General features: G+C 38.9%; 1 protein-coding gene across 5 annotated transcripts in view; it reads left to right on the top strand.

The window, feature by feature from the left end:
- The window catches only part of add3a (adducin 3 (gamma) a), a 191,182-nt gene extending 164,085 nt beyond the window's left edge, over nt 1-27,097 (top strand). For 3 of the 5 annotated variants that reach the window (XM_057844313.1, XM_057844314.1, XM_057844310.1), the window contains exons 14-15: nt 458-547; nt 13,877-15,847. In XM_057844313.1, coding sequence (XP_057700296.1) covers nt 458-547; nt 13,877-14,127 — 341 coding nt within the window. In that variant the 3' untranslated portion in view covers nt 14,128-15,847. Of the gene's footprint in view, nt 1-457; nt 548-13,876; nt 15,848-18,030 lie in introns of those variants that run through there. The other 2 variants (XM_057844312.1, XM_057844315.1) reach the window with 2 other exon arrangements.
- The last annotated feature ends 705 nt before the right edge of the window (nt 27,098-27,802 follow it).

The raw sequence follows: 27,802 nt of genomic DNA, 5'->3' as shown, positions 1-27,802 counted from the left end.
AAATAACAAAGTGGGACTTTGCCCACCTCTTGCCCTAACCTAAACCCTAACTCTAGCCATTATTTAATCCATTTTATTTTTTAAAGATATTTTACATTCATAACAACATAATCTCTTACAAAAATAATACATCCTGACAAAACCTAGTATAAAGTACACTCTTGTTAAGAAAATAAAGCCCAAGAAAGCGAAACCTTCCTCTCTAAAATGCTTGAAAGGAATCCAACGAGGATTTTGTCAAATTTTCAGAAGAGCATCTGTCCATGTCTAAATCCTAACTTGTGTGTGTTATCACTAATCTCTTGCCTTGGCCTTCATTCCCCTCCCACCCCCGCTCCTGACCCTTCGTCCCAATCCCTACACCCTCGCTCAACCCGCTTGCCACTGCTTCATTCCCCCCCCCCTTCGCCACCAACCCGCAATCTGCTCTATCCGCACCCGCTACCAATCCCTGCAGGTGGCGAGCACGAGCTAACATCCGATGACGGCTCTACGCTCTCTCAGTCTCTGTCTCTCACGCAATCACCACAAAGCACTCCAGCAAAAGGTATCAGTCACTGCATCAGAGCTGTCTCTTCAAAAAAAGACCACTAACCCGAGCAGGGAATGCTAAATTGGAATGAAAAAACAGGGTTTCTCCCAGAGAATTTGCAAAGCCTGGTGGTAGAGAAGCCCACCAGTGGCCCACCATGTACCATGTTTTTTCCCTTTTTTTTTTTTTTTTAATCATAAGGCACAGTTAAAGTCTTTAATTTTTCCCCAAAATTGACAGCGCACTTTATAATCCAGTTGGGATTAACGACCTCAAACATATTTCGTTGGAAGTCACTATTAAAATGTTCCAGTAAAGTGCTCAACTGTCAGGAATGAGCGGGCAGGCAGGCAGGTTGTGTGGACCCAATTGCAGGGAAACAAAAGCGGCAAGGCAGGTGAACTCAAAAAAACGTTTTAATTATAACTAACCAAAGGCACAAAGTACAAACAAAGGGACTGTGGATCAAAAAGGCAAGGTTCAAACAAAACTTACTTTACCGGAGGGACTAATACGCGAGGGCCTGGAAAGGACTTCAACTTGGACGCAGACACTGACATTGACAATGACGCAACAAGGAGTGAACAGAAAATGGGAGCTTATATACACACACGCAAACAAGGGTTAACGAGACAACAAGGAACAGGTGAGCACAGGAGGATAGGCTAGGAGAAGGCACATCAGGTGAAATCAATGGGCAATCACAGGGACAAGTTACACTAGGAGAAAACAAATACAAAACCTAACACTCAACACACATATGCATAAATATATATGAATAAAACATTTATTACCATGTTAAAGAAAACCAACAAATGACAAATGCAGTATTTTGAAACACTAACTCGCCTTATAATAAACTGCGCCTTATACAGTGGTATGAAAAAGTATCGGAACCTTTTGGAATTTCTCACATTTCTGCATAAAATCCCCATCAAATGTGATCGGATCATTTTCAAACTCAAACAGATGAAAAAACAGTGTCTGCTTCAACTAAAACCACCCACACATTTATAGGTTTTCATATTTTAATGAGGGTAGTACGCAAACAATGACAAAAGGGGGAAAAATAAGTAAGTGAATCATCACATTTAATATTTTTTGGCCGCCCCTTTTGCAGCAATAACTTCAACCAAACGCGATAGGTCCTTTGCCTGGTATACCAGACTCACCGCTGTTCCAGCGATTGAGTCTGGCGACGGTCCGGCGGATCAAATTACGAGGGCGGAGCAAGCCACAGCAAACAGACAGCGGAGTGGACCAATCAGCGACGGGCAAACGTGACGTTGTTAAAGCGACAAGTAATTAGCGTGGGCGGAGAATGGAGAAGTTTATTTCACATGGCTAGCGCGAGCCATGTTGACTGTTGTCAATGACTTGTTTCGATGTGTTTTTGGTAATTTAAAACTGGTTTTACCGCAGATTGGAACATATTCTCAGCTCTCCCGTTCGCCATCAATGTTGTTGTAGACACGACTTTCGGCGCGCAAGAGTGACGTTACTCGTTAAGAACATGTCACGCAAACAAACGAATCTGATTGGACGATTGATTTTGTACCTTGCTCGAGAGGCCGTTAATGGGCTGGGTCCCAGACTATTTCTCACAGTGTTTGAAAAATACAGGGAGAATAGTCTGGCTGTGCCAGGCAAATAGGTCCTGTAGCTGCAGATCAGTCTGGCACATCGATCAGAACTAACCATGCCCCATTCTTCTCTTCAAAACTGCATTAGTTCAGTCAGAATCCTGGGATGTCTGGCATGATTCACTGTCTTTAGGTCATGCCACAGCATCTCAATGCAGTTCAAGCCTGGACTTTGACTTGGCCACTCTAGAACGTGCATTTTGTTCTAATGAAACCATTCTGAAGTTGATTTACTTCTGTGTTTCGGATCATTGTCTTGTTGCAGCATCCATCCTCTTTCTAGCTTCAACTGTCTGACAGAAGGCCTCAGGTTTTCCTGCAAAAAATCCTGATAAACTTTTGAATTTATTCTTCCATTAATGAGTGCAAGTTGTCCAGGCCCTGAGGAAGCAAAACAGCCCCAAATAAAGATGCTCCCTCCACCATGCTTCACGGTGGGGATGAGGTGTTGATATAGGTTAGCTGTTCCATTCGTCCTCCACACATGACGTTGTGTGACTCCCAAACAATTCAACTTTGGTTTCATCAGTCCACAAAATATTTTGCCAAAACTTCTGTGAAGTGTCCAAATGCCTTTTTTTTTTTTTTTTTTTTTCATTAAATGAGCAACAATATATATATATATTTTTTTAGACAGCAGCAGTCCTCCTACGAACACCATTCTTGGCCATTGTTTCACATTTGGTTGATGTGTGCACAGATATTGGACTATGCTAGTGATTTCGGTACGTCTTTAGCAGACACTCTGGGGTTCTTTTTTACCTCTGAGTATTCTGCGCTGAACTCTTGGTGTCATCCTTGGTGGACGCGCACTCCTTTGGTGAGAAGCAAAAGTGCCAAACTCTTTCCATTCGTCGACAACTTCTCTGACTGTCAATTGATGAACATCCAGACGTTTAGAGATGGTTTTGTATCCTTTCCTAGCTTTATACAATTCAACAATCCTTGATCGCAGGTCTTCAGAAAGCTCTTTTAACCGAGCCATGATGCACATCAGACAATGCTTCTCATCAAGACAATTCATACCAGGTGTGTGTTTCATAGTGGGCAGGGCAGCTTTCAACCACTCATCACTGATTGGGTGCACACCTTAAATTGTTGGGTACAAATTGGTTTCAATTGCTCTTTAAGTCTCCTTTGGCAGAGGGTTCACTTATTTTTTCCCCCTTCTGTCATTGTCTGCATGCTATCCTCATTAAAATATGAAAACCTATAAATGTTTGGGTGGTTATAGTTAAAGCAGACACTGTTTTTCCATCTGTGTGATTTTGACAAAGACAGATCACATTTAAAGATGATTTTATGCAGAAATGTGAGAAATTTCAAAAGGTTCAGATACATTCTAATACCACTGTAGTTTGAAAAATACAGTGTCTGTTTTATACTCTTTTGCAGCATTGTTTAAAGCTGATTGGGGTTGTGCCTTGTGTGTGTTGGGGGGCTGGTGGCTTACCAAGTTTATAAAATTTGTGGAAAACCCTGAATAGAATTTAAATGTGTTGTAATTTCTTGAATTTCAGCATAAATAGATCATATAATGAGGTCGGATCAGTATGCTTAGCTAATACAACACATAAAAAAATGTGTTTTCATGCTTTTAATAACTGGTTGACCGGCAATAACCTTAACCAAATGGATCGCTTAGTTGTAAATCAGACATGCAAAACAATCGGGATGAATTTTGTTCCACTCGACAAAAGTGTTGTGTTTGAGCAAGATACCTGCTATGTTTGATGTCAATAGCTCTTTTGAATTCATCATTTTGAAATGAAATTTTAAAGTTACAAAGATAGGAACAGGTGGTGCGACAAAAGTATTGTACAGAACCACAGCGAATGCACATGTATCAATAAAAATAATGCTTTATTTATATACTGTGTGCTAAAAGCGGCATACTTTAGAACCAGGAATTTTCTCTGTGCTCCCGATATTAGTCGGCGTGGTGGAAGAACGAAGAAGCAAGGTACGATGGAATTAGATTTGTGTCAAAAACGATTCAAACAAAACTTCCTAAATTGCAAGCGAAAATTTTGACTTGAAGCTAAATAAGTCACTTAAATTTTAGTCATCATGATGTAGCTGAAGATATTGATTGTGCTTTGATTGCACCAGGTTATATGGTCCAATATTACCAACATATTCATATTATTTTAAAAACTGACTTTTATTTTTGTTTCATATTGCACGTTATATACGACGTTGTAAGATTAGTCACCAATTTGTCAGGGCATACAGTGGGGCAAATAAGTATTTAGTCAACCACTAATTGTGCAAGTTCTCCCACTTGAAAATATTAGAGAGGCCTGTAATTGTCAACATGGGTAAACCTCAACCATGAGAGACAGAATGTGGGAAAAAAAAAAACAGAAAATCACATTCTTTGATTTTTAAAGAACTTATTTGCAAATCATGGTGGAAAATAGGTATTTGGTCCATACTAAAAGTTCATCTCAATACTTTGTTATATACCCTTTGTTTGCAATAACGGAGGCCAAACGCTTTCTGTAACTCTTCACAAGCTTTTCACACACTGTTGCTGGTATTTTGGCCCATTCCTCCATGCAGATCTTCTCTAGAGCAGTGATGTTCTGGGGCTGTCGTTGGGCAACACTGACTTTCAACTTCCTCCTCAACCCGTGGCGTCAAAATGATAACAAGAACTGGGAGCAAAAATCCCAGAACCGCATGGGTGGACCTAGTGAATGACCTACAGAGAGCTGGGACCACAGTAACGAAGGCTACTATCACTAACACAATGCGCCGCCAGGGACTCAAACCCTGCGCTGCCAGACGTGTCCCCCTGCTGAAGAAAGTACACGTCCAGGCCCGTCTGCAGTTCGCTAGAGAGCATTTGGGTGATCCAGAAGAGGACTGGGAGAATGTGTTATGGTCAGATGAAACCAAAATAGAACTTTTTGGTAGAAACACATGTTCTCGTGTTTGGAGGAGAAAGAATACTGAATTCCATCCGAAGAACACCATACCTACTGTGAAGCATGGGGGTGCAAACATCATGCTTTGGGGCTGTTTTTCTGCAAATCTGACCTGTGTAAAGGAAAGAATGAATGGGGCCATGCATCGAGAGATTTTGAGTGAAAATCTCCTTCCATCAGCAAGGGTATTGAAGATGAGACGTGGCTGGGTCTTTCAGCATGACAATGATCCCAAACACACAGCCAGGGCAACAAAGGAGTGGCTTCGTAAGAAGCATTTCAAGGTCCTGGATCTGCAGATTTTCTATGGGGTTGAGACCACTTTCCAGGTCTCAACCCCATAGAAAATCTGCGGAGGGATTTGAAAGTCCGTGTTGCTCAACGACAGCCCCAAAACATCACTGCTTTGGAGGAGATCTGCATGGAGGAATGGGCCAAAATACCAGCAACAGTGTGTGAAAAGCTTGTGAAAAGTTACAGAAAACGTTTGGCCTCCGTTATTGCCAACAAAGGGTACATAACAAAGTATTGAGATGAACGTTTGGTATCGACCAAATACTTATTTTCCACCATTATTTGCAAATAAATTCTTTAAAAATCAAACAATGTGATTTTCTGTTTTTTTTTTTTTTTTTTCCACATTCTGTCTCTCATGGTTGAGGTTTAACCATGTTGACAATTACAGGCCTCCCTAATATTTTCAAGTGAGAGAACTTGCACAATTAGTGGTTGACAAAATACTTGTTTGCCCCACTGTACGTCACTATTTGTGCGACTGCCAACGGCCTCGGGTTGACAGGTATGCTTACTCTTGTGATTTTTTAGATCAGACCTCAATTCATGACCAATTTATGCAAAAATTGATGTTATTCGAAATGCTTCACATCTAACACTGTTATTGATAAAGAGTTAGCTCCTGTCTCAAATTTGTACAGTATTTCATCATGCAAACTTCACTCCAAATATACTGCATGTGCTATATTTACTGCGCGATAAAAGAAAATGTATTTTCATTTAGCTAATGGACTCTTTCCAATGCCCATTAGCTAAATGGGTGAACAGTATTTTTTTAATACATTTTAAGATTGCAATTAGTTTTATGATGTTCGACTAGTACATAACTACATACAGTATACAGTGTTTAAATTATATGGGAGGTGCAAAACTAAGAAAAAAAAAATTATGTAGTCGCTATATTACTATCACCTTATTGCGGGTGTAAATGGGGGTTCACTGGACCTTTCTATACCATTTGTTTCCCATGTCATTCGCGTGTGAAGACATCAGGATTACCTCATCAAGCCGATTCTCCTTAAATAGTGGCTAACGACACCACAGGATTGACTTCCTGTCTGCTTCCCTCGCAGCACAAACACACACAACCGCACAGCACGTAGCAATTAACCCGCAGCGCTATACGGACTCATGGGAGCCATCTTTTACGGTGGCAATGCCGTGAGGTCATACATTTGTGCTTGAAAGCGGGTCACTTGTTACATGTTTCATTTTCAGGATGACCTCACTGTGTTGTTTGCTTTTGTTTTGTGCCAAGAAAATAACCTGAGAAGTTACGATCAAGTTTCATTATCGTTGTATAACACCCGTGGTCTGTTTTTGCTAATATGCCTTGACATTACATGAACAGAGGATATAGCCTGCTGTTCCAAGGCAAGCCCTTCTTGTTTTTTAAGGTGACGTTAGGATATCAGGTCAATAGCTTTTGCACTGCCATGTTATGAAATATTTAGAGCACGAGGGTTGTGGACGTGCAGCACACACACACTGTAATGGTGTGTGTGTGTGTGTGTGTGTACCCGAGTTGGCCTTGTGACACATTTACTATGTGAGTGTAGTTTAACGGCATTAAAAGCATGCACGGTAAATCCTAATGAAGTCAAATTTAATGTGCCTGTGTCCTAGTTTGAACTCAGTGGGGTGATTTCACTCATTTCATTCATCAAACTAAAAAAAAGGGTTTTTTTTGCACATACTTTAAATTTTAGATAACAAAATCTACAGTTTTAGTATAAGTAAGATAAGGGTGTAACGTACATGTATTCGTATTGAACCGTTTCGGTACTTGGTGCTCGGTTCGGAACTGAGGCGTACCGAACGAGTTTCTGACGTAATGTAACCCTTACTTTTCGAGGCTGTGAGTCAAGCGGGTTAGTTTCTTTGTGTAGATTATTTATATTTACTCCGTCTTCTCTACTATAATGAAGACCAACACAGTAGGACAGTAAGAAACGTCAACGGCGCGACAACGTGGCCGCCACAAGAACGCAGTGAAACGCGGCTGTTAAAGTCAATCAGCCAATGCACACCAGTCGCAATGCGGCCGCGTGTTAGACGCGTCCCAGAAGCGGCTCAACGCCATGCACGCGAAAAGAACGGCAGAGTTTATTATTTGACGCGAGACGCGGCCCTCCTGCGTCAATACTATTAGCTAGCAGACCGGTGTTGTGCCAAAAAACAGCTGCCCCTCGTGAAATGTCCCCCCTGACGGGAGCGCTTATTTATAACGCTTTATTGAGGTGAAAACGTCAAATGTTTTCATGGACGCATTTCAGTAATGGATTTAAGACTGCAACATAAGTTTTAAATAAATTACACAAATACTATTACTTTATTTTAGTAACAAATCGTGGACTGGGCCACATAACCATCTTTGAACAGAAATATATTAGTCTACAGGTTTTCACGACCATATCCCGATGACAATCACACAGGTATGACATTTATTAGTTCAAGCAGAGTAAAATAATACATATTCACAGCATAATATTATTTATATCAAGCAGAGTAAAATAATGCATATTCACAGTACAAGATTTATTATTTCAAGCAGAGTAAAATAATACATATTCACGGTAAAAGAAAGTCGTTTCCGTGTCCATCGATTGATAAAAAAAGCTGTTTGTACGAGTGACGTGTGGGCGTTCCCGTCAAAGGGGACATTTCACGCGGGGCGGCTATTTTTCGGCACATCACCGGAAGTCACTCGTGTAAAAATATGGTGGATCCGGTCTATTTTCAAACTAATGTGCAAATCGGAACCCACTTTTTGAGTCCATCAGATGTATTGAGAGGTAGATCGGGGCACAGTTGACTTGTCTTTGTTGATTTACAGTTGTCTTCTCTGCTATAATAATAACCAACACAGCCCCGTGTTCAATACAAAACCCTCTTACCACAACAAAACAAGTAGGAACTAATATTCACATAGGAACTAAAGTTATACAACATAAAATATACAATATAAATGAATACTACATCACATTTGTAAAATACAAACACCTAATAAAATAAATAAAAAACACCTGTAATTAAATAATAAGAATAATACACAGATCCTGCTTACAGAATTAAATATATTTATTTCAGTGTGGCACTTTAACTTGAGAAAATCCACAAATAAAGCTTTTGAAAACCGTTCATAAGAAAAAACAAATTCATTTGTAAAATACATGTTAAAATCTTTGTCATTTGGATTGCTTTTCTCTTTAGCACAGGACTTCTTTTTTCTTTTTTCTTTCAGAAAAAAAGCCGACCAATACGCGGGGTCTGAAAGGCAAATTGTTGTTGGATTATTATCTTTAAATACCCGCTACTTTTTGAGCAGAATTCTAGCTTTGTATAGGCTACTTTTCCTATTGTTGAAAACACAAAAGTGTGTAATAAACAACTAGCACATTTATATTTTGCATTTTGTTTTCTTACTGTACCGAAAATGAACCGAACCGTGACCTCAAAACCGAGGTACGTACCGAACCAAGATTTTTGTGTACTGTTACACCCCTAAAGTAAAAGTATCAACTTAATGATTATGAAAGCACGAAATGTTTTCTTTCTCACTCCCGAAAAGTCAGCCGTTTTGGGGAGCTAGCACTAGAACAAATTAGCAACAGTGTTGTTTTTGGCAGCCATTTTAATGTTCGCCATCGTCTTTTGGACGATAATACCGTATTTTTCGGACTGTAAGTCGCAGTTTTTTGCATAGTTTGGCTGGGGGTGTGACTTATACTCTGGAGCGACTTATGTGTGAAATTATGATCTCTTCTATCATTTCACATTTTATTTTGGTGTTTTGGTGTTTTATGCTATAGTTATCTGAATAACTGTATAGCTATGCTATGTTGACATACCTGCCATGTTCGCATTTCGTCGTTCATGCATCATGTAACATTATCATACAGTACACTGATTCAGCATGTTGTTCTCTATTGTATTTTTATTTTAAATTGCCGTATCCGTGTGTTGGATTTGATCAAGTAAATTTCCCCCCAAAATGTGACTTATACTCGGGTGCGACTTATATATGTTTTTTTCCTCTTCGTTGGGCATTTTATGGCTGGTGGGACTTATACTCAGGTGCGACTTATAGTCAGAAAAATACGGTACTTGTTCGTCTAAATCATATTTTAGTCATCTCAAAATGTGTTGGTCTTCGTCTAGTTTTTGTTGACGAAAATTCGACTAATTTCATCTAGTTTTAGTCGACGTCTACTAAAACTGTTTTCGTCTGTAAAATTTAAAAAATTTCATTAAAAAAAAAACGAAATAAATAAATAAAGGTTGAGAACTGCAGTATTTCGAATGAACATTGACAGACGAGCACAAATTGTAACGTCTACAAGAACAATGCCAACTTGGTGATAACACACACAGCAGGAAAACAGTACATTATTTTCAATGAATTATACCCACCTGGAGTCCACAAACTGTATATACCATTGTATGTACCATTGGCATTAACCTAATGCTAATGCGAATGCTATGCTAACACTATGAGTTACATTTAATGTGTAACGATCACTGAGCACAGACCTTTAAAGACGAAAGCAACAGTGCATATTCTCTCTCGCCAAGAAAAGAAAACAAATTTTACCGTGTGTGCAAGCCTTGAGATTGGGGAGGACACTGCGCTGGTTAGTGGAGAGGGGGGGCACAGCATGTCACATTAATGACACAACCAGACACTGCTACGATGCATGCTAACTACACATAAGATATTACATTGTGAACTAGGCCTACAACCATCAATTATAAGTAGGGGTGTCAAACGATTAAAATTTTTAATCGAGTTAATTACAGCTTAAATATTAATTAATCGTAATTAATCGCAATTAATCGCAATTCAAACCATCTATAAAATATGCCATATTTTTTTGTAAATTTTTGTTGGAATGGAAAGATAAGACACAAGGTGGATATATACAGTGGGGAGAACAAGTATTTGATTTGAGTGTATCAAATACTTGTTCTCCCCACTGTACATTCAACATACGGTACATAAGTACTGTATTTCTTTATTATAACAATAAATCAACAAGATGGCATTACCATTATTAACATTCTGTTAAAGCGATCCATGGATAGAAAGACTTGTAGTTCTTAAAAGATAAATGTTAGTACTAGTTATAGAAATTTTATATTAAAACCCCTCTTCATGTTTTCGTTTTAATAAAATTTTTCAAATTTTCAATCAAAAAATAAACTAGTAGGCCGCCATTGTTGATGTCAATAATTACTTACACAATGCTCATGGGTGCTGAAGCCTATAAAATCAGTCGCACCCAAGCGCCAGCAGAGGGCGCCAAAACTCCGAAAAACACAACAAGTACACTTTTCACTGTGCTGTCATTTTAATCTGTTTGAGCGGGGCATTTTTGCGTTAATTGCGTCAAATATTTTGACGTGATTAATTTAAAAAATTAATTACCGCCTGTTAACGCGATAATTTTGACGGCCCTAATGATAAGTAATCGATTAACCAATCAATCAGTTCGAATAATCGAGTAATCGGATTACGAACATTTAATGCTTTGCGGAATACATTTTAGGATATGTAAAACAAGTGTTTGTGCTCGCAATAATACTTATTTTGGCTTGCTAAGATTACGCTTTCAAAAGAGCATTAAATGCAAATACAAAATAAAATTCTTGTTTCTTCAAACGATGCAGCATTGCACTTTCATTTCACAACAGCAATAAATGCATTTAAGTACAACAACAAAAAATTGGCTAATTCAAATAGCAAAAGTAAGCTCGCTTAATACTATTAAATGCTTTTTTTTTTTAACTAAGCTCTTGACAAATGGTTCGAACACATATTTCAACAAAAAATGTGCATTAAAGAAATTATCTTAAACAAAAACTTAGCTTATGTTGGTTTTAACAGGGAGCAGCTGGATTCAGCCATGTTAGACAAGCAATGGCATATTCACTGTTGCCACTAGAGGGCAGTGCATCCACCAAAATCAATAAAAACTAAATGCAACCATTTCAAAACAAACCATTACAACATCACTCAAAACAAGTCCTCCGAGCAGCAAAATTTGATTTGAAACTTTGTTTTTTTATCAAATTGCTCAAGTTAATAGATTAATCCTTGCAGCACTGAACATGTGACGGAAACTATTTCGCATTTTTATATATTCATTTTTTTATTATATAGCATTAGGCTAATGCTAACGGAAAGGGGGTGGTTGACGCCGTTGCAAACGCGATGATGTTTGGCTAGGTGGGTCGGCGCGTTAGCACAGCATTCGCGTTCTCGTTAGCATTAGCATTTAGCGTGGCGAACTCTCCGACAACTTTTTTTATATACAGTTCGTGGCGTTTAAGTGGGCATGATGAGTGTGTATTATTACCAAATCTGTCAATGTTCATTCGAAATAGTTTGAAACCTTTATTTATTTTTCAGAGTAAATTGTTGTGATTTTATAGACAAAAACATTTTTAGTAAACATCAACTAAAACTAAACCAAATTAGTCTTGAGTTTTCGTCAACAAAAACTAGAATAAAACAAAACAAATGTCTAAAATATGACTGTTTTTTGGATGATACTAATTAGTCTAACACAAAAATTAAAAGGGCTGCAAAAACAACACTGCATTACAGTGACATTATGACATTACATGTCATATCTTGGAAAGACAGTTTTCTTGCAAAAACGTATTATCAGACCTAATTTGTGATGATGATTACAGTGCCTTGCAAAAGTATTCGGCCCCCTTGAATCTTGCAACCTTTCGCCACATTTCAGGCTTCAAACATAAAGATATGAAATGTATTTTTTTTGTCAAGAATCAACAATAAGTGGGACACAATCGTGAAGTGGAACAACATTTATTGGATAATTTAAACTTTTTTAACAAATAAAAAACTGAAAAGTGGGGCGTGCAATATTATTCGGCCCCTTTACTTTCAGTGCAGCAAACTCACTCCAGAAGTTCAGTGAGGATCTCTGAATGATCCAATGTTGTCCTAAATGACCGATGATGATAAATAGAATCCACCTGTGTGTAATCAAGTCTCCGTATAAATGCACCTGCTCTGTGATAGTCTCAGGGTTCTGTTTAAAGTGCAGAGAGCATTATGAAAACCAAGGAACACACCAGGCAGGTCCGAGCTACTGTTGTGGAGAAGTTTAAAGCCGGATTTGGATACATAAAGATTTCCCAAGCTTTAAACATCTCAAGGAGCACTGTGCAAGCCATCATACTGAAATGGAAGGAGCATCAGACCACTGCAAATCTACCAAGACCCGGCCGTCCTTCCAAACTTTCTTCTCAAACAAGGAGAAAACTGATCAGAGATGCAACCAAGAGGCCCATGATCACTCTGGATGAACTGCAGAGATCTACAGCTGAGGTGGGAGAGTCTGTCCATTGGACAACAATGTCGTACACTGCACAAATCTGGCCTTTATGGAAGAGTGGCAAGAAGAAAGCCATTTCTCAAAGATATCCATAAAAATTCTCGTTTAAAGTTTGCCACAAGCCACCTGGGAGACACACCAAACATGTGGAAGAAGGTGCTCTGGTCAGATGAAACCAAAATTGAACTTTTTGGCCACAATGCAAAACGATATGTTTGGCGTAAAAGCAACACAGCTCATCACCCTGAACACACCATCCCCACTGTCAAACATGGTGGTGGCAGCATCATGGTTTGGGCCTGCTTTTCTTCAGCAGGGACAGGGAAGATGGTTAAAATTGACGGGAAGATGGATGCAGCCAAATACAGGAACATTCTGGAAGAAAACCTGTTGGTTTCTGCACAAGACCTGAGACTGGGACGGAGATTTATCTTCCAACAGGACAATGATCCAAAACATAAAGCCAAATCTACAGTGGAATGGTTCAAAAATAAACGTATCCAGGTGTTAGAATGGCCAAGTCAAAGTCCAGACCTGAATCTAATCGAGAATCTGTGGAAAGAGCTGAAGACTGCTGTTCACAAACACTCTCCATCCAACCTCACTGAGCTCGAGCTGTTTTGCAAGGAAGAATGGGCAAGAATGTCAGTCTCTCGATGTGCAAAACTGATAGAAACATACCCCAAGGGACTTGCAGCTGTAATTTGAGCAAAAGGTGGCGCTACAAAGTATTAACGCAAGGGGGCCGAATAATATTGCACGCCCCACTTTTCAGTTTTTTATTTGTTAAAAAAGTTTAAATTATCCAATAAATTTTGTTCCACATCACGATTGTGTCCCACTTGTTGCTGATTCTTGACAAAAAATTAAAATTTTATATCTTTATGTTTGAAGCCTGAAATGTGGCGAAAGGTTGCAAGGTTCAAGGGGGCCGAATACTTTTGCAGGGCACTGTATATTGCAAAAATGGCACATTATGCTTACAGATCTAAAATCCCTATAAGCTTTTTTGTTGGCTCACGGATGATTGTTTATTTATTAGAACAAAATTTAATCCATCATGTTTGTTCATTGACGTGACACATGGCCCTCTTCCCTTGGCAGTCAACCACTCTGGCTTGATGAACGGAAAGGACAACCACTGCGACGTGGACGACGAGCTCTGCAAGAGAGTCAGCCACCTCACCACCAGCGTGGAGAGCGTGGAGATCATGGTGCGCCCGGGCGATAAGATCGAGGAGGTGTTATCCCAGGAGAGCTCACCCTCCAAGTCGCCCAACACTAAGAAGAAGAAGAAATTCCGCACGCCGTCGTTCCTCAAGAAGAACAAAAAGAAAGAGAAGATGGAGGCCTGAGGAGCAATGAGGTGATAGCAGGCAGAGGAAGGAGAGTTTTATTGTTTTATTATTTTTATGTTGTCTTTGTTTCCCTGATGTTTGGTTTTAATCCTCTTGAGAGTTTTATATACAAAACAAAAAGTTTTAGAGGAAAAAAAAAATAACAAAAAAGCTTCCTAGGCAGACTTAAAATGTGGTCGGGCATGTTCAATTTGCGTGTGCAGTAATCTAAATTGACTCATTGATATCCTGAACAACTGGATTCTCCTGCTACTGAAATTGGAATATTTAACTCTCTCTGTGCCATTGATGATGAAAGACGCATGTGGCTCTTTTCATGCTAGTGCTGATCATTTAAATTGGTTGGTCACTAGATAGATGTCCAATTCATTTGAAGTGCCATTGGCCATTGGCTGTCAATAGTTAATTGAGACAAAACTTTCCCCTCATTTGTTAATGTAAAAAAAATTGTATGGATGCGCTGATTCAGTCAGAAATGGTGCCTAAACCTGGCGTAAAACCTAAGAATGGGTCATTTTGAGACTGGTTGACGGGAAGAAACGCGTCTAGTTGCTCAGAGTGACCCATTGGGATCGTTTTTGGTCAGTTTTAGAGGGAAAAAAAAAAGGACTTCCACTGCCTAAACCCCTTTCTCTTGGCTGCTAATGACGTCTCATTTTGGGCTTTGCTCATATGAAGGGCAGTGTCAAATTCCTGGTTCTCTGGCAAAACTAATTTCTGAGCTAAAAGTGACAACAATTTATGGGCATTTTCGGAAAAGTCATTTCATGACGTCGGCTCTATCCGTCCCGCTCTCATGGCCGCTAAGTAAGCCCTATTTTGGACTTAGCTCACACGAAGGGTCGGTTTAGAATCTTGGTTCTTAGGCGAAACTCATTGAGCCCTTCGAATCAGATTGACTAGCGTTAAATAAATGTTAAGTTTTCTTACAGCCATTTAACACTAGATTTTGTGCGACCAACATTGCCGACTCCATCCTAAGCCAGAAGAAGAAGTTGTGATGGTCTTGTAAACAGGCGAAACGCCAATCGCTAAAGAACATAGACCCCAAATTAAACTGAGAAGCGCTGTAAAGGCACTTCTACAAAGCACATTTTGGACACGTAATGGCGAGTGAGCACATTTGTGCGCCTTAAATGACAAGGCCTGAGATATGGCTCATGGGTCGGAAACTTTCACCCGCTAGGCCGAGCTGATCAGTGAACTAAACTTCTATCAAAACCTGATACAGATACTGGATGAGATTGGCCCCATCTCTACACAAAAGCCAAGTGTGACTATGACTATCACAATATGCTGAAATTATTTTGTCTTCATCTCACCAAATGAGCTGGAACCCTGTGATGGTCTTCACATGGCTGCACAGTCACACTAATGGATTTGGCATCTATCACCATCAATGGCAGCCAAGGAGTTAAAAGTACAGTGGACCCACATGATATGAGCCCAATCCGTTCCACGATAAAGCTCGAAACGTGAATGTCATCGTGTCATGAATTCTGAATGAGTTTTAGTTAATGTTATGTTAGCCCGAAAGATCCTAATAAATATTTTTAAGGCTAAATCTGAAAAAATTTTACATTATAAAAAACAATTTTATTTATGTATGTACAAGCACTTATGATAATGACTGAAGTATAGTGACATAACAAAAGTGCCGCCATACATACAGTCCCTTGCAAAAGTATTCGGCCCCCTTGAACCTTGCAACCTTTCGCCACATTTCAGGCTTCAAACATAAAGATATAAAATTTTCATTTTTTGTCAAGAATCAACAACAAGTGGGACACAATCGTGAAGTGGAACAAAATTTGTTGGATAATTTAAACTTTTTTAACAAAAAAAAACTGAAAAGTGGGGCGTGCAATATTATTCAGCCCCCTTGCGTTAATACTTTGTAGCGCCACCTTTTGCTCCAATTACAGCTGCAAGTCGCTTGGGGTATGTTTCTATCAGTTTTGCACATCGAGAGACTGACATTCTTGCCCATTCTTCCTTGCAAAACAGCTCGAGCTCAGTGAGGTTGGATGGAGAGTGTTTGTGAACAGCAGTCTTCAGCTCTTTCCACAGATTCTCGATTGGATTCAGGTCTGGACTTTGACTTGGCCATTCTAACACCTGGATACGTTTATTTTTTAACCATTCCATTGTAGATTTGGCTTTATGTTTTGGATCATTGTCCCGTTGGAAGATAAATCTCCGTCCCAGTCTCAGGTCTTGTGCAGATACCAACAGGTTTTCTTCCAGAATGTTCCTGTATTTGGCTGCATCCATCTTCCCGTCAATTGTAACCATCTTCCCTGTCCCTGCTGAAGAAAAGCAGGCCCAAACCATGATGCTGCCACCACCATGTTTGACAGTGGGGATGGTGTGTTCAGGGTGATAAGCTGTGTTGCTTTTACGCCAAACATATAGTTTTGCATTGTGGCCAAAAAGTTCAATTTTGGTTTCATCTGACCAGAGCACCTTCTTCCACATGTTTGGTGTGTCTCCCAGGTGGCTTGTGGCAAACTTTAAACGAAACTTTTTATGGATATCTTTGAGAAATGGCTTTCTTCTTGCCACTCTTCCATAAAGGCCAGATTTGTACAGTGTACGACTGATTGTTGTCCTATGGACAGACTCTCCCACCTCAGCTTTAGATCTCTGCAGTTCATCCAGAGTGATCATGGGCCTCTTGGCTGCATCTCTGATCAGTTTTCTCCTTGCTTGAGAAGAAAGTTTGGAAGGACGGCCGGGTCTTGGTAGATTTGCAGCGGTCTGATGCTCCTTCCATTTCAAAATGATGGCTTGCACAGTGCTCCTTGAGATGTTTAAAGCTTGGGAAATCTTTTTGTATCCAAATCCGGCTTTAAACTTCTCCACAACAGTATCTCGGACCTGCCTGGTGTGTTCCTTGGTTTTCATAATGCTCTCTGCACTTTAAACAGAACCCTGAGACTATCACAGAGCAGGTGCATTTATACGGAGACTTGATTAAACACAGGTGGATTCTATTTATCATCATCGGTCATTTAGGACAACATTGGATCATTCAGAGATCCTCACTGAACTTCTGGAGTGAGTTTGCTGCACTGAAAGTAAAGGGGCTGAATAATATTGCACGCCCCACTTTTCAGTTTTTTATTTGTTAAAAAAGTTTAAATTATCCAATAAATGTTGTTCCACTTCACGATTGTGTCCCACTTGTTGTTGATTCTTGACAAAAAAAATTAAATTTCATATCTTTATGTTTGAAGCCTGAAATGTGGCGAAAGGTTGCAAGATTCAAGGGGGCCGAATACGTTTGCAAGGCACTGTATGTAACGGGTACATGCAGGTCTGTTGTGTACAAAACCTCCCTCCTGATGCCTTCAAGAAATCATGGGCTTTTAGCCTAGCGATTAGCACACTCTCCTCCCGTGCTGGACGCAACGCGCCGTGCATGCGGGTGCGAGTCCCGAGGTGGACGGATTGTGTTAAACATTAGTTATTAAAATGCATTAACTAATGCATTAACTCATGTTAGTTAATATATTAATAAATGTTAGATAATGCATTAAATTAATTATTTTCATGTTACTTAAACATTAGCTATTGTTCTAAAATGCATTAACTAATATTTATTAAAGGACCCTTATTGTAAAGTGTTACCATATTCACTTGTAAGCACAAATTATTCAACTTCGATAACAAAATTCTATCACTGGAAAGGACGAGAATGAGCTTTTCTGGATTTCGCTCGTATGGTGAAAATTTAACGCTGGTCATATCGTACTCGTAAGGCGAGGTTCTCGTATAATGAGGGTCCACTGTTCCATGCTTTTAAAGATTTCTAATTACCAAGTGAAGAGTACAAAGCTGCACATTTAAAGATAAATAAATAAATCTCATCTGGTGGTTCTCTGTCTCTGCATCAAGGCTGTAATCACTAAGAGGCTGCCTGACAGATGACGTCACACTGGACAGCTGCGCTGCCACAGTTGCCACAGGGTTTGTGTCCATTTGTTTACAGTACCACGCTTCTTATTCGCGCTCCTGCAATGTCAACTTACTCATTAACATCTCAAAAGAACCACCAGGACACTTTACTGTATATTTATGTAGCATTTTCCTACTTTTTTTTGTTTGGGACAAACCGGAATATTTAGTGTAGTTGAAGTCATTGCATGAAATTTGACTTTTTTTTTTTGTAATTGAATATTTGCTTTTAGTCAACTTCCTTTTTTACTCATTTCTAAGATTTTCCAGCCGTCTATTTGTATTCTGCCAGAAGGAAAACGTGATGGTTCACGCTATATTTTGAATTAGTGGCAAGAAATATAACACAGATATATGAAGACTGGATATGTCGGCTATAGATTTGTAACTATATATTTTTTTATTTTATTGTGCTGCACTTTCCACTGTAGCGTGTGACGGTTTCGCCAGTGAAGGAGACTGTGAAGTGGCATGTGGTCAAAATTGTGCAAGTCGCAAGGAAAATACTGAAGAGTCAGAAAGAAATCAGTATGACGTTGGAGGGAAAATAAGGCTTTTCATGCGCAAAGTTATGTCTGAACTCAGCAAAAATAGTGGAAGTGTATTGCTGATATAGCTAAAAAAAGTTGTGAGAATAACTGGAGTATTAGGGTCACACTTGGAGGGGAAAAAGTCCCATGACCATGCAAATTTTAAGGATGTGTCATTTAGACACAGGAAGAATTTAATTGTTTAAATAAAAAACATTTCAGGTTCGTAGAAGATTTCAATTTTTTTCTATACTGCTACTAATCGTTTAAAACTACAATTCCGGTAAAATGACTGCACTCTTGTAATATTTCGGTAAAAACTCTTCTGGTGTCACAGTTTTTTTCCTTCAAAATTTTACAACTTTATTCTTGTAAAAAAAAAATTGAAGAAAATCTTGTAATATTACAACTATATTCTTTTAAAAATAAAGACTATGATCATTTTGCTATTTTTATTCTTGCTAGCTTGCGTCTTTGTCATAAAACTGTTCCCACAACAATTCTACTTTATTCACTTTTTTGCCCTTGAAGAATTCTCATATTTTGACAATTTCATTGTTTATGATTAAAAACTTGTCAAGTTTTCCGTACCATGTCCTGTCCATTTAGGGTTGCCAACCGTCCTTGAAAATTGTAATCGTCCCGTATTTAGAAACAAAAGTACGTGTCGCTTATTAAGCTTCCAAGGGATAAACTTTGTCCCTTATTATCATGAAAATCGAAAATTGTGTCATATTTGTTGAACGTACGAATACTGGTATGATGCTTTTCAAGAATATGCAGGGGAATTCCCCGCCTCTCCTGCTCTCTGACCAATGAGCTGACAGAACAATGACAATCCTGCTCATCTCATAGGCCGAGGTACTGTCGCTTGTCATGATGATACCGGAACATAACATAGAGTATGGGAGATAAGAATATTAAAATAGGGTTGTTCCAATCATGTTTTTCGGCTCCCGATCCGATCCCGATCGTTTTAGTTTGAGTATCTGCCGATCCCGATATTTCCCGATCCGATTGCTTTTTTTTTTTTTTTTTGCCCCCGATTCAATTCCAATCATTCCCCATAATTTTTCCCGATCATAAACATTTTGGCAATGCATTAAGAAAAAAATGAATAAAACTCGGATGAATATATACATTCAACATACAGTACATCAGTACTGTATTTGTTTATTATGACAATAAATCCTCAAGATGGCATTTACATTATTAGCATTCTTTCTGTGAGAGGGATCCACGGATAGAAAGACTTGTAATTCTTAAAGGATAAATGTGACTTTGTATATTATGACTAAATATTGCCATCTAGAGTATTTGTTGAGCTTTCAGTAAATGATACTGTAGCCATTTAACTATTCTGCCCAAATGCATGATGGGAAGTGCAACCATCACTGTGCGTAGTGGCACCAATTGATATATCTTCTCTGCGTTGGGAAATAACATTGGGTGTTAAGAAAAAGATCAACTACTACCTTTCTTCGCCATATAGCTTCCCACGATGTTTCTAATTGTTGAGAGAAGGTTTGTAAGGCTTTAGCCAATTAAAGAAAGGCTCCAAAGGCTGTCAAAATCCACTCTACTCAGTTTACGCTGCCTTGTAGTTCTATATATAGGTAAAACGCTTGCCATTGTAGATTGAACACGACAATGCGTGAGTGGGTCGTGCAGCGCATGCGTTAATTGCGTTAAATATTTTAACGTGATTAATTTTTTAAAAATTAATTACCACCGTTAACGTGATAAATTTGATAGCCCTACTTTAAGCCAAAACTAAAGACTCTGGATGAGCGTAAGACATTTTGTCTGTAACGTTAGATACAATTAGAAAACGATTTAATTAAAAAAAAACATATATATATTTAAAAAAGGCAAGTCCAATATTTTTTTGCCGATTCAGATACTTTGAAAATGACGTGATCGGACCGATCGATCGGGACATCTTTAATATTAAATACAGTTGAATATTAATGGAGAGAGAGAGTAAGAGACAGAGCTCGTGTGTATGACTCGTCTATCATTATTAACACATTATACACACACCGTCTCTCAATACAGAAAGTTGGCAGAGAAAAAAACTTATTTTGAAAGATATTTACAATGGCGGAAGATTTTACAAATGTACGCTTACAGTGAGGTTAATGAGGAAACAAGTTAGCCCGCTTGGCATGATAACTAGCCACATCAATAGCCTTGTTAACAAGCTCACGTTATAGTACTTGTTTTACCATCGCTAGACACACGAAACGCGCTGGAGTAAACTCTCGTAGCTGGTGGGGAACACTCATCACAGCGTTTACTTACCTTCAATTTTGGGTAAAGTGACAGATGAGGGTCACTTTAATGTGAAATTATGTTTGAGGTGTAGCCTGCAAGTCAGCTGTCCTTCCTCCTCTAAGCCGTGGCCATGTGTTTCTTTTCGGTAGCCGAATACTCCCATACTTGACGAGACTTTTTTGAGGGGTTTTTGAAAAAGCTCAGGTGTAGTTTCAACAGCAACAGCAGGGTCCCTGACAGAGCAACAACCGGAAGGGTGAGCTCTGCCGCTCCAAGCCATTTCTCACTGCATTTTGGGGACATAAAAAATTGCTTATGCCGTATTACGGTATGACGGAAAATTTTATTTGTTTTGAAACGGTGACGTTTTCATACCATGGTAAACCTTGAAACCGGTAACCGGCACATGCCCACAGTCTACACCAGTGCTTCTCAATTATATTCTGTTACGCTCTACCCAGGAAGACGTAAATGTTCCGCAAACACACCCCCCCCACCCCCCGCCCGACTCTCTGCTGCCACTGTAAATATATTGTAGTATCATTTGTCCATAAAATTCTTATTATTATAAGTACAGCTCTGCATAAAAGTATGTCATTTTTAATATTAAAGAAGGGATAAAAAGTGTAAAAAAATAAATAAATAAATAACACATCCTTGCTGTTAAAATAGACCCGATACATTTTTTGACCGTTCAATACTGGGGAAAAAAATAAATCAATAAAATCAATAAATAATCATAAATTCAAATTGATTAGCAACATTAATTTGAGAGGATATTATGCCAAACAATTAGACTGAAAAAATAATAAAACAAAAATGACAGTGTCATTGGACAGAGAGACAAAGTTTTTATTTTTGCTGCAGGCGGTATCCTCTTCTTTGCTGTGGCGATGGGTTATTTTGCATTGAGCAACTTGGTGTGCCACCTTATGTGATGCTGACAGTGCTCTCTGGTTTACTGATGTAACACGGACAAAGCGGGATGATTGTTGGCAATATTCTGCGCATTTTCACAGAAAAAAAAAATCCTGCTGTTCGCTGCGAACATTTTTAGACAAAGTAAACAGACTGGTCTTTCCTCGTCTCCCACTGTGCTAGAAGTCTAAGCCAAAAGCCGAATGCTACATATGCTTCGTCATATTTCTTCGTCTTTGCTTTTCATATCTCCGGTGCTCTTTGCTGTGTGATCTTGTTTGGTTAAAAAGTACTGCGCGCATGCTGAAAATGAGAACGCCACTGCCACCCACTCGGTGGATGTGCAAGTACTAGTACGGCAAAAAAGTATGTTCCCCAAGGTCACATGAACCACCCCCAGCATCGTTCTGCGCCCCCCTGGATGGGGCCCGCCCCTCTATTTGAGAAGTACTGGTCTACACAATAGAAAAAAACAGGCCGCAGCCTAGTGCCGGCCCCTACCTAGATAAAACCAAAAAAAAGAAAAAAGTACTGTAGATAAACACACAGTTACAAGAACAAAGAATATACAAAAATGATTATCTGTAACAATGTGAAATCAACAGACATACAGTGGGGCAAATAAGTATTTAGTCAACCACTAATTGTGCAAGTTCTCCCACTTGAAAATATTAGAGAGGCCTGTAATTGTCAACATGGGTAAACCTCAACCATGAGAGACAGAATGTGGAAAAAAACAATCACATTGTTTGATTTTTAAAGAATTTATTTGCAAATCATAATGGGTATTTGGTCAATACCAAAAGTTCATCTCAATACTTTGTTATGTACCCTTTGTTGGCAATAACAGGGGCCAAACGTTTTCTGTAACTCTACACAAGCTTTTCACACCCTGTTGCTGGTATTTTGGCCCATTCCTCCATGCAGATCTCCTCTAGAGCAGTTATGTTTTGGGGCTGTCGTTGGGCAACACGAACTTTCAACTCCCTCCACAGATTTTCTATGGGGTTGAGATCTGGAGACTGGCTAGGCCACTCCAGGACCTTGAAATGCTTCTTACGAAGTCACTCCTTTGTTGCCCTGGCTGTGTATTTGGGATCATTGTCATGCTGAAAGACCCAGCCACGTCTCATCTCCAATGCCCTTGCTGATGGAAAGAGATTTTCACTCAAAATCTCTCGATACATGGCCCCATTCATTCTTTCCTTTACACAGATCAATCATCCTGGTCCCTTTGCAGAAAAACAGCCCCAAAGCATGATGTTTCCACCCCCATGCTTCACAGTGGGTATGGTGTTCTTCAGATGCAATTCAGTATTGTTTCTCCTCCAAACAAGAGAAACTGTGTTTCTACCAAAAAGTTAGAACAGTTGCCATTAATACAGGTAACGAATGGAGCCTCGTTAGACCTCTTTGACAGCCAGAAATCTTGCTTGTTTGTAGGTGACCGAATACTTATTTTCCACTATAATGTGGAAATAAATTCTTTAAAAATCAAACAATGTGATTTTCTGTTTTTTTTTCCCCACATTCGGTCTCTCATGGTTGAGGTTTACCCATGTTGACAATTACAGGCCTCTCTAATCTTTTCAAGTATGAGAACTTGCACAATTGGTGGTTGACTAAATACGTATTTGCCCCACTGTATGTTCAAGTGAATAAATGGAAATACATTTTCCAAGGAGTTGGCAACCATATGTCCATTTAATATCGCCATCAACGATAGCCAGTGATTTAGGATTTTTTGGTCTTATTTCAACTTTGGTATTATTTACGCACTTCTAATATTGTACCTGCGTTGTATTTTGTTTTTCCTTTTCAGTCTGTCCCCAATACTCCACCTTAGATAATGAAGTATGGAGCAGGGTTGACTTTTGTATAGTGTTGATATAAATATATATGTGTGCGAGTGAGTGTGTGTGATGTAAAGCCATATTGTTATGTGTTTAGACAAGGGGTTATGATCCAAAGTGTGGCTTCAGTGAGGGACTGCTTGTTTTATCCCCATTAGGACTGCGTGGCCCTAACTCTCGGGCCGTATTACAACACTGCTTCATTCCTTTAGAAGCAGCTTTTCAGGTGCAATCCGATCCCTGTCAGCCTATTTCAATCCCCTCCATATACCAGTACTAAAGCCAGCAGTGTAAACTGGCGGATTTGGAGGCTAGGCTCCGTGTCAAGTTGTACCAGCGCTTGGTTTTGGCTAGCAGCTAGCTTAAAGTGCACGCAAGTGGAAGTTGGAGACGGGTAGGAGTCTGCGTAACAAATACCAGCATATTTTGAAAGCACTCTGTCATTGCATTTCTCAACTTTATCATCCTCCATTTGTATTGATTTCTTTATTGTATGTTCATTAAGCATTTTATTATCTTAAATTGCTTCATTTTAAGTTTTGGTTTCCTTGCACCCTGTGCTACTCATGTCTCTTGCTTCTTTTCCTGTTTAAAAAAAAAAAATGTTTTAAATTTCTTTGGCATGCCACTATGAGCCAAACAATTTTGTGACCTGTGAACACCCTCTTCTATAAATGCTAAACTAATGGAGTTGCTTATAGATGTATTGCTAATCAATGTACATTCACAAATAAACTGTATTTTACCAAAAGAAAAGTGCATTTTCATTATTCATTTGCTTTCACGTCACTCTTTAATATATTATTTTGCATTGTGCATAACTCACGCATAATCATATTCAGTTGGGAGCAGTTCAGTTGAGCATCTATTGTTGCCACCATAATGGTCGTTGATTGCATTGTAGGGATACAAATTAGACGAGAGAACAGGAAATAACTGGTTCCTTATTCTTGTCTTGGATGGGAATGCATAAGCAACACGTGTGAAGAATGTTGAAACACATTGGTGACAATGGTTGTTGGTCCTACGGATAAACAATGGGACAATGACAATAACATGTACAGGAAATGTTCTTGACAGGAATAACAAAGCCATAAGAAGGGACCTTGAGAATATTCCGAGAGATATACACGATGCTCATTGCCCTCCAAAGACTTGATTATCATATCACAATGTGGTCCATTAAAATAACTGCATTGCCACTTCCAGACTTAGATTCATATTGGGGTCAACACAACTATTTGCTATAGGCCTCACTATTAAGAAAATGTAGGAAAATATTGAACGTATGTATTTTATATTTTCGTAAATAAATGAATATTGAACTTTTAGCATGTTGGTAAAATTCCACATTGTCCACACTGTCGTCAGCGGTTATCAGCCACTTTAGAACATTTCTGATGGTCAAGATGGCCTTGTGACCAGTCGTCCAGTTTATCGTTTTAAAGTGAAAGCTGAAACAGATTTTATTCCTCCATGACAGAGTGGATTTATCAGACTTGACAGCATCTACACACGTGCACACACAATATGATGAAATTTAGCAAACTAAGTTTCAACAAATTCTCTCCAAATTCGCAACTGTATCAGCTTCCACCAGAGATTTTCTAAAATTGCTTATAACCGCCGACGACAGTGGGGACAGCAAATTTAGCAACATGCTAAAAGTGTCATGTAGAGTTAGGGTGTCATGGAGCATTAAAATGTTCAGATGCTGTATATCAAAACAATTTAGAGTAAGCTTTCCATATGAGTCCATATTGCTACACCGTGTGCACATAAAATGCCAACATTGGCCAAAAATTTCCATAATGTCATTGTCCACTCTGTTGTAAAAGCACACATAGTTATTATAAACTGTTTTGTTCTGTTTGTCAAATGTGATTAACTCCCATCTTAATCACAGTTATCTTAACCACCAGAGATTTTCTAAAATGGCTGATAATTGCAGACGATAGTGTGGACAGCACCTTTAGCAAAATGCTAAAAGTGTCATGGAGCATTAAAATGTTCAGATGTTGTATATCTAAACAATTTAGAGTAAGCTTTCCATATGAGTCCGTATTGCTTCACCTTGTGCACATACAATGCCAACATTGGCCAGAAATGTCCATAATGTCATTGTCCACTCTGTTATAAAAGCACACATACTATAATTAACAGTTTCGTTCTGTTTGCCCAATGTGATTAATTCCCATCTTAATCACAGTCATCTCAACTAATAGAGATTTTCTAAAATGGCTGATAACCGCCAACGACAGTGTGGACAGTAAATTTACCAAAATGCTAAAAGTGTCAAGGAGAATCAGAATGTTCAGCTGCTGTATATCATATCAATTTAAAGTAAGCTTTCCATATGGGTACATATTGCTTCACTGTGTGCACACAAAATGCTAACATTGGTCAAAAATGTCCATAATGTCATTGTCCACTCTGTTGTAAAAGCACACATACTGTTATTATAAACTGTTTTGTTCTGTTTGTCAAATGTGATTAACTCCCATCTTAATCATAGTCATCTTAACCACCAGAGATTTTCTAAAATGGCTGATAATTGCGGACGATACTGTGGACAGCAACTTTAGCAAAATGCTAAAAGTGTCATGGAGCATTAAAATGTTCAGATGCTGTATATCTAAACAATTTAGAGTAGGCTTTCCATGTGAGTCAGTATTGCTTCACCTTGTGCACATACAATGCCAACATTGGCCAAAAATGTCCATAATGTCATTGTCCACTCTGTTATAAAAGCACACATACTATAATTAACAGTTTCGTTCTGTTTGCCCAGTGTGATTAATTCCCATCTTAATCACAGTCATCTCAACTAATAGAGATGTTCTAAAATGGCTAATAACCGCCAACGACAGTGTGGACAGTAAATTTACCAAAATGCTAAAAGTGTCAAGGAGAATCAGAATGTTCAGCTGCTGTATATCATATCAATTTAAAGTAAGCTTTCCATATGTGTCCATATTGCTTCACTGTGTGCACATAAAATGCTAACATTGGTCAAAAATGTCCATAATGTCATTGTCCACTCCGTAGTAAAAGCACACATACTGTTATTATAAACAGTTTTGTTCTGTTTGTCAAATGTGATTAATTCCCATCTTAATCATAGTCATCTTAACCACCAGAGATTTTCTATAATGGCTGATAATTGTGGACGGTAGTGTGGACAGCAAATTTAGCAACGTGCTAAAAGTGTCATGGAGTATTAAAATGTTCAGATGCTGTATATCAAAACAATTTAGAGTAAGCTTTCCATATGAGTCCATAATGCTTCACCTTGTGCACATACAGTGCCTTGCAAAAGTATTCGGCCCCCTTGAATCTTGCAACCTTTCGCCACATTTCAGGCTTCAAACATAAAGATATTTAATTTTTTTGTCAAGAATCAACAACAAGTGGGACACAATTGTGAAGTGGAACAACATTTATTGGATTATTTAAACTTTTTTAACAAATAAAAAACTGAAAAGTGGGGCGTGCAATATTATTCGGCCCCTTTACTTTCAGTGCAGCAAACTCACTCCAGAAGTTCAGTGAGGATCTCTGAATGATCCAATGTTGTCCTAAATGACCTGTGTGTAATCAAGTCTCCGTATAAATGCACCTGCTCTGTGATAGTCTCAGGGTTCTGTTTAAAGTGCAGAGAGCATTATGAAAACCAAGGAACACACCAGGCAGGTCCGAGATACTGTTGTGGAGAAGTTTAAAGCCGGATTTGGATACAAAAAGACTTCCCAAGCTTTAAACATCTCAAGGAGCACTGTGCAAGCCATCATATTGAAATGGAAGGAGCATCAGACCACTGCAAATCTACCAAGACCCGGCCGTCCTTCCAAACTTTCTTCTCAAACAAGGAGAAAACTGATGAGAAATGCAGCCAAGAGGCCCATGATCACTCTGGATGAACTGCAGAGATCTACAGCTGAGGTGGGAGAGTCTGTCCATAGGACAACAATCAGTCGTACACTGCACAAATCTGGCCTTTATGGAAGAGTGGCAAGAAGAAAGCCATTTCTCAAAGATATCCATAAAAAGTCTCGTTTAAAGTTTGCCACAAGCCACCTGGGAGACACACCAAACATGTGGAAGAAGGTGCTCTGGTCAGATGAAACCAAAATT

The sequence above is a fragment of the Corythoichthys intestinalis genome, chromosome 8, assembly GCF_030265065.1.
Source record: "Corythoichthys intestinalis isolate RoL2023-P3 chromosome 8, ASM3026506v1, whole genome shotgun sequence".
Lineage (NCBI taxonomy): Eukaryota > Metazoa > Chordata > Actinopteri > Syngnathiformes > Syngnathidae > Corythoichthys > Corythoichthys intestinalis.
The sequence above is the reverse complement of the archived record's forward strand: the minus strand, read 5'-3'. Positions and strand labels throughout refer to the sequence as shown.